Below are 8,529 nucleotides of genomic sequence, written 5' to 3'. Positions count from 1 at the left end.
GTTCGAAACCATGAGCAACCTAGAGGGGATTTTATCTGTGTACCCTTTTTTATACATCCAAACCATGAGTTTTGTTCTTACTTCGTTTGGCAGCCTATAAAAACACTGGGTGTACCTTCAGCCTTGTTCATGCGCCATGCCAAGCTCCCCTATAGGACAAAAGAGGGACTGCATCCTGTTTTACTGTCATGTCATTAGAACCACTTTCTAAAAACTCTAAAACTAATTTAAAAAAAAATGTTTACAATTGAAATTATTCTCTAAATATTGTAATTGTAATTAATTAGTAACATACTTTTTTCAATGTAGTATGTATTTATTTTGAAATTGGCACTACAGTTCCTGTTTTTTTTTAATACACTAATAGTTTATTAAATGTACAGTATATGTCAGTGTATTTCAGTTAGAACCGTATTACTAATACAATCAATCAATCAATCAATCTTTCAATCCTAAATATTTTCCAACCATAACTCATTTAAAATACCCGCTCACGTAATTAAGCAATATATTCACGTGAGAGATATTTTTGCTGTTAAAAAAAAACTCCTATAGTGGATCATCGACATTTTTTCATAACAGTGTCAAATTTGGCCAATGAATGATAGCAGAGCGGCTCTACACTTTCATTTTTGTATCAGATTCCGAAAAACAGCAAATTACTCTTGTCCTATAAATACGGTGGGTCCTTAAAAACAGTGGAGCATTCCTGTTATTGGAGGATCTTGGACTAGGGTTTTTGCAGAATGTCTCTAAAAACAGCAAAATGCCCCTTTCATATAGAAGATCTTTGACTTATATTTTTGTGGTAGGCCGTTAAAAAGAGCACAGAGCTCCTGTTATATAGAGGATCTTTGACTACTGTTTTTGCAGTAGGTTCCCAAAACAGCAGCGAGCTGCTGTTATTTAGAGGATCTTTTACTTGTGTTTTGCAGTATGTTCCTAAAACAGCAAATTAAACCCGTCATATTAAGGATCTTTGACTTGCGTTTCTACAGTAGGTGTCAGAGATAGTTTGTGATGAACCCCAAGATGCAGAAATGGAGGCAGGCATGGAGTGAGAAAACATGATTTATTTGAAACTGAACAAGAACAAACAAAAGGAGTACAACCAAAAGCGCGCACGTGGGCGGATAACAAACTAAGAGAGCTAGCATGGGAGCTAGAAAACAAAAAGGAGACTTAGCATGGAAGCTAGCAAAAATAAAAAGAGGCCTAGCATGGAAGCTAGCGGGTAACGAGCAGGAAAACAGAAGTCGTACTTGTAAAATGAAAGAACAAACTGGAAGCAGGGATCAAAAAACAGTAAGCTACAAACATCAAACGAATATAGCTTACCGCTACGCTGCAAAGACACAACAAGGTACAACACGACAGGAGCAATAATATATGCGACGAGAGCGACAATAATCCAGCACTGACCCGGAGGAACAATGCAGCTAAAATAGGTGCGGGCTGATTGACACCGGGTGTGGCCAGGTGCCAAAAAGCCGCAGCTCTGGGGAAACAAAGCACACAGGGAGACAAACAGGAAGCTGAACCAAAATACGAGTGCTGACAGGAACTAAGAACAGGAAATACTAAACACACAGAGGAAAAACTAAAACATGCTAGCATGGGAGCTAGAAAACAAAAAGGGGACTTAGCATGGAAGCTAGCAAAAACAAAAAGGGGCCTAGCGTGCAAGCTAGCGGGTAGCGAGCAGGAAAACAGAAGTCCTACTTGTAAAATGAAAGAACAAACTGGAAGCAGGGAACAAAAATCAGTAAGCTACAAACATCAAACGAATATAGCTTACCGCTACGCTGCAAAGACACAACAAGGTACGACACGACAGGAGCGATAATACATGACACGAGAGCGACAATAATCCAGCACTGACTTGAGGAACACAGCAGGAGAGGGTTGCTTGACACCAGGTGTGGCCAGGTGCCAATCAGCCGTAGCTGAGGGGAAACAAATCACTCAGGGAGACAAACAGGAAGCTGAACCAAAATAAGAGTGCTGACAGGAACTAAGGACAGGAAATACTAAACACACAGAGGAAAAACTAAAACACAAACAAACTGTCAGTGGCAAACCTGACAGTAGGTCCCTAAAAAAGCAAATTAAATATGTTATATTAAGGATCTTTGACTTGTGTTTTTGCAATCCCTGCCTAAAACAGCTAATTAAGCCTGTTATATTAAGCTGTTACATTAAGGATCTTTGACTTGTGTTTTTGCAATCGGTCCCTAATACAGCAAATTAAACCTGTTATATTAAGCTGTTACATTAAGGATCTTTGACTTGATTTTTTGCAGTATGTCCCTACAACAGAAAATTAAACCTGTTATAATAAAGATATTTGACTTGGGTTTTGGCAATTGGTCCCTAAAACAGCAAATTAAACCTGTTGTATTAAGGATCTTTCACTTGTGTTTTGCAGTAGGTCCGTAAAACCGCCAATTAAATCTGTTATATTAAGGATCTTTGACTTGCGTTTTTGCAGAAATTCCCTAAAACAATAAATAAAACATATTATATTAAGCTGTTACGTTAAAGATCTTTGACTTCTGTTTTATTTTATTTGTTTGCAGTATGTCCCTAAAACAGCAAATTCAACCTGTTATATTAAGGATCTTTGACTTGTGTTTTGGCAGTAGGTCCCTAAAACAACAAATTAAATCTGTTATATTAAGGATCTTTGACTTGTTTTTTTCAGTAGATCCCTAAAACAGCAAACTAAATCTGTTATAATAAGGATCTTTAACTTCTGTTTTTGCAGTAGGTCCCTAAAAAAAGCAAATTAAATATGTTATATTAAGGATCTTTGACTTGTGTTTTTGCAATCGGTGCCTAAAATAGTAAATTAAACCTGTTATATTAAGCTGTTACATTAAGGATCTTTGACTTGATTTTTTGCAATATGTCCCTAAAACAGAAAATTAAACCTGTTATATTAAAGATATTTAACTTGGGTTTTTGCAGTAGGTCCCTAAAACAGCAAATTAAACCTGTTATATTAAAGATCTTTCACTTGTGTTTTTGCAGTAGGTCCGTAAAACCACCAATTAAACGTGTTATATTAAAGGCCTACTGAAATGACATTTTCTTATTTAAACGCAGGTCCATTCTATGTGTCATACGTGATTATTTTGCAATATTGCCATATTTTTGCTGAAAGGATTTAGTAGAGAACATCCATGATAAAGTTCGCAACTTTTGGTCGCTAATAGAAAAGCCCTGCCTTTACCGGAAGTCGCAGACACTGACGTCATCTGTTGAGGGCTCCTCACATCCTCACATTGTTTTTAATGGAAGCCTCCAACAAAAAGAGCTATTCGGACCGAGAAAACGACAATTTCCCCATTAATTTGAGCGAGGATGAAAGATTTGTGTTTGAGGATATTGATAGCGACGGACTAGAAAAAAAATAAAAAAAATAAAGTTAAAAAAACAAAACGCGATTGCTTTGGGATGGACTCAGATGTTTTTAGACACATTTACTAGGATAATTCTGGGAAATCCCTTATCTTTGTATTGTGTTGCTAGTGTTTTAGTGAGTTTAATAGTACCTGATAGTCAGAAGGGTGTGTCCACGGGTGTCTTGAGGCCAGTGTCTGAGGGAAGTCGACTGCAGCTGTACGGATAGCACAAGGTCAGCTGATCTCCGGTAAGTGGCGACTTTTTACCACAATTTTCTCACCGAAAACTGCTGTTTGACATTTGGTCGGAATCCATTTTCGCTTGACCGCTCTGATCCATAGGAAAGCTTCACCTCCGGGAATTTTAAACAAGGAATCACCTTGTGTTTGTGTGGCTAAAGGCTAAAGCTTCCCAACTCCATCTTTCTACTTTGACTTCTCCATTATTAATTGAAAAAATTTAAAAAGATTCAGCAACACAGATGTCCAAAATACTGTGTAATTATGCTGTTAAAGCAGACGACTTTTAGCTGTGTGTGTGCGCAGCGCTAATATTTCCTTACAGTCCGTGACGTCACGCGTACACGTCATCATTCGGCGACGTTTTCAACAAGAAACTCCCGGGAAATTTAAAATTGCAATTTAGTAAACTAAAAAGGCCATATTGGCATGTGTTGCAATGTTAATATTTCATCATTGATGTACAAACTATCAGACTGCGTGGTCGGTAGTAGTGGGTTTCAGTAGGCCTTTAAGGATCTTTGACTTGCGTTTTTGCAGTAGGTCCCTAAAACAGCAAATAAAACCTATTATATTAAGCTGTTACGTTAAGGATTTTTGACTTCTTTTTTATTTTATTTGTTTGCAGTATGTCTCTAAAAGAGCAAATTAAACCTGTTATATTAAGGATCTCTGACTTGTGTTTTTGCAGTAGGTCCCTAAAACAGCAAATTAAATATGTTATAATAATGATCTTTGACTTGTGTTTTTGCAGTCGGTCCCTACAACAGCAAACTAAACCTGTTACATTGAGCTGTCACATTAAGGATCTTTGACTTGTGTTTTTGCAGTAGGTCTCTAATCAAATTAAACCTTTTATATTAAGGATCTTTGACTTGTGTTTTCGCAGTAGGTCCCTAAAACAGCAAATTAAACCTCTTATATTAAGGATCTTTGACTTGGGTTTTTGCAAGAGGTCCATGAAACAGCAAATTAAATCTGTTATATTAAGGATCTTTCACTTGGGTTTTTGCAGTAGGTCCGTAAAACCGCCAATTAAATCTGTTATATTAAGGATATTTGACATGCGTTTTTGCAGTATGTCCTTAAAACAACAAATAAAACATATTATATTAAGCTGTCACGTTAAGGATCTTTGACTTATTTATTTATTTATTTATTTTTTTTGCTGTATGTCCCTAAAACAGCAAATAAATAAACACATTAAATTAATCCTGTTATAATAAGGATGTTTGACTTGTGTTTTTGCAGTAAGTCCTTAAAACGGCAAATTAAACCTGTTATATTAGGGATCTTTGACTTGTTTTTTTTTCAGTAGGTCCCTAAAACAGCAAATTAAATCTGTTATAATAAGGATCTTTAACTTCTATTTTTGCTGTAGGTCCCTAAAAAGCTAATTAAATATGTTATATTAAGGATATTTGACTTGTGTTTTTGCAGGCGGTCCGTACAACAGCAAATTAAACCTGTAATATTAAGCTGTTATACATCAAGGATCTTTGACTTGTGTTTTTGCAGTAGGTCCCTAAAACAGCAAATTAAATATGTTATATTAAGGATCTTTGACTTGTGTTTTTGCAGTATGTCCCAAAAAACTGCAAATTAAACCTGTTATATTGAGGATTTTTGACTTGTGTTGTTTTAGTTGGTCCCTAAAACAGCGAATTTAACTTGTTATATTAAGTTGTTACACTAGGGATCTTTGACTTGTGTTTTTGCAGTATGTCCCAAAAAACTGCAAATTAAACCTGTTATATTGAGGATTTTTGACTTGTGTTGTTGTAGTTGGTCCCTAAAACAGCGAATTTAACCTGTTACACTAGGGATCTTTGACTTGTGTTTTTGCAGTAGGTTCCTAAAAATAGATAAACATAGAGATGATGTCATTAGATTGTGCAAGTGTACCTAATGTTGTGGTCTGTGTGTGCTCGGCAGTTATCGAGTGACGTCTTCCCCGGTGTGACGTCATGTTCCACCCATCACGCATGTGTGTGAGATACACGCATCCACGGGCTCTTCTCTTGGTGTCGTGATCGCGCTCACGTCACTTCTGACGTGACCGGCTCGCCTCCATCAGTCCTCCACCGTAACTGCACGGAGCTCCATCATCATCATCATCATCGTCAGGACAGCATCACGTGATCCCGCCGCTACTTCAGCCGAGTATGGAGACCTTCGGAGGGCACTGAGCATCAGGAACCATGCCCACTGTCCTGGCCAGTGGCAGGGGGAAACTTGCCTTTGGATCTTTTCTGCACCGATGTCCGTTTTCCTCTCAGGTGAGAGCTTCTCTTCTTCTCAGTAGTTTGTGTGTAACTTCCTGGTTCGAAATGTGGCATAGCGCACATTAACGACGCCAAAAATGGGGGTTAATATTACATTGTGATTAATGTAATTACTGAGTCAATTAACCTAATTTTTATTTTGATTTTGAAAAATCAAAATAACGGTGATAATAAGTAGGCATTTTTACACAGCGGCCGGATTGTGTTTTAATAGTTGAATTATTTATTTTTGCTCTTGGATGTTTGTGGATGTAACATTCTTTTAGCATCTCAGAACATGCTAGCATTGAATGTAGCTAGCTCACAGTTGTTTAAAGTTGACATATGTGCTTTGTATGAGGTATTAAGTTTGAGATATTACAATAATGTTGGTTAAAACTTACACTGCTTGTTTTTGTTGCATTTGTTTTTGAAGGGTTGGGGTTGTTTTTCTCTCACTATTAATGGCCTATTGAAATGAGATTTTCTTATTTAAACAGGGATAGCAGGTGCATTCTATGTGTCTTACTTGATCATTTCCCGATATTGCCATATTTTTGCTGAAAGGATTTAGTAGAGAACATCGATGATAAAGTTCGCAACTTTTGGTCGCTAATAAAAAAGCCTTGGCTTTACTGGAAGTAGCAGACGATGTGCGGGTGACGTCACTGCTTGTAGAGCTCCTCATATCCTCACATTGTTCACAATCATAGCCACCAGCAGCTAGAGCGATTCGGACAGAGAAAGCAACAATTCCCCCATTCATTTGAGCGAGGATGAAAGATTCGTGGATGAGGATAGTGAGAGTGAAGGACTACGATAAAAAAAAAGTTAATAAAAAAAAAAAGTTGAGGGCAGTGAGAGCGATTCAAATGTTATTAGAACACATTTACTAGGATAATTCTGGAAAATCCCTTAACTGCTTATTGTGTTACTAGTGTTTTAGTGAGATTATATGGTACCTGAAAGTCGGAGGAGTGTGGCCACGGGTGTGGTGACCGCCAGTGTCTCCGGTGGGATGAGGTAATAGTCCGCAGCTGCAGCAGGACGCAAGCTCCACTCATAACTATGGTAAGGTGCCGACTTATTACCACAACTTTCTCACCGAAACCTGCCGGTTGACATGTGGTCGGGAACCATGTTCGCTTGACTGGTCTGTTCCATAGTAAAGCTTCACTTTCGGGAATTTTAAACAAGGAAACACCGGCTGTGTTTGTGTTGCTAAAGGCAGCAGCAATACACCGCTTCCCACCTCCATCTTTCTACTTTGACTTCTCCATTATTAATTGAACAAATTGCAAAAGATTCAGCAACACAGATGTCCAGGATACTGTGTAAATATGCAATTAAAGCAGACTACTTATAGCTTTGATCGGGCTGGAAAAAAATGTCTGGTACAACCGGTGACGTCGAACACACGCGTCATCATTCCGCAACGTTTTCAACAGGACACTTGGCGGGAAATTTAAAATTGCAATTTAGTAAACTAAAAAGGCCGTATTGGCATGTATTGCAATATTAATATTTAATCATTGATATATAAATTGATATCAGACTGCGTGGTCGGTAGTAGTGAATTTCAGTAGGCCTTTAACGTAACATTTTTTATGTTTGAGTAGCCCAACAATAATGATGATATGAAGTAAGTATTTCACAAAGCTGCTGATTTGTGTTATAATTCTATTATTTTTTTTTTTTAATGTTTGTGGATGGAACATTCTTTTAAAATTGAAGGTCCCAGATCATGCTAGCATAGCACACAGTTGTTTAAGGGGTAACAGCACTTTCCATTGAACTTTGCCTATCATTCAGATTTTTCTCTTTATTATGCATTCTTATTTGTACTGTACGAACTCGTACGAGACAGCTAACAATGTACGGTAGATAATGGAAGTCATCTATTCCGCCCATGAATCCCTCTCAAAAAGTATCCAAAAACCACCAACAATACTCTCGTTACATGTTGTGATCTGAAAATTAACCAAGTATTAGCGACACTGGTATTATAAGAGTTAACGCCGAGGAAATACTTTTGTAGGCGCATTGATCCCAGAGAGGTAACGCAGCTATTGACCTGTTGAGCTGGTGAGCTGCTGCATTGCCTCTGAGTTGGTAAAAGTTTGTTCTAAATTATAAATCATGCCTCTCTCTTGTATAGTAGCAGATTGTGGCCATAAGTCGAGAGATTGGTCAACATTGAAAATCAATTCAGACACCGTGAGAAAGACACAAAAAAACGCTTGTTTACACCCACTTTTTTTATTTTTACGGGTTATAGTTATTTAATCATCTAAGCGAGGAGCAGAAGTCTTGTTGTGCTGAAAGATATAAACATCCCATCAATCAATGAAACTTTATTTATAAAGCAAGTGGCAACACGGAATGCTTTACAGGAAAAAAATAGTATAAAACATATTATGAAATATATGTAAAAACAATACATAAATAACATTTTAATAATTGACTACTAAACAGAACATTGAGAGAATAGCAATAGTGATAATAGAAATAAATGAAATAGAAAATAACAACATAAAAATTAAAAAGCGTAAGAAATATGTAACATTATCATTAAAAAGGTGTCTTTAACCTTTTTTATCTAGCACCAGTCTGCATCC

General features: G+C 37.1%; 1 protein-coding gene across 2 annotated transcripts in view; it reads left to right on the top strand.

Annotated features, from left to right (window-relative positions):
- Window positions 1–5,651: 5,651 nt before the first annotated feature.
- aff3 (AF4/FMR2 family, member 3) overlaps window positions 5,652–8,529 on the top strand; it is a 45,055-nt gene continuing 42,177 nt past the window's right edge. The window contains exon 1 of one of the 2 annotated variants that reach the window (XM_061879318.1): window positions 5,652–5,926. In XM_061879318.1, the coding sequence (XP_061735302.1) occupies window positions 5,849–5,926 (78 nt within the window). In that variant the 5' untranslated portion in view covers window positions 5,652–5,848. The remainder of the gene's footprint in view (window positions 5,927–8,529) is intronic. The other variant, XM_061879317.1, reaches the window with a different exon arrangement.

This window comes from Nerophis ophidion, linkage group LG19 (genome assembly GCF_033978795.1).
Source record: "Nerophis ophidion isolate RoL-2023_Sa linkage group LG19, RoL_Noph_v1.0, whole genome shotgun sequence".
In the NCBI taxonomy this organism is placed as follows: Eukaryota; Metazoa; Chordata; class Actinopteri; order Syngnathiformes; family Syngnathidae; genus Nerophis; species Nerophis ophidion.
This window is presented reverse-complemented; position numbering and strand designations above follow the sequence as displayed.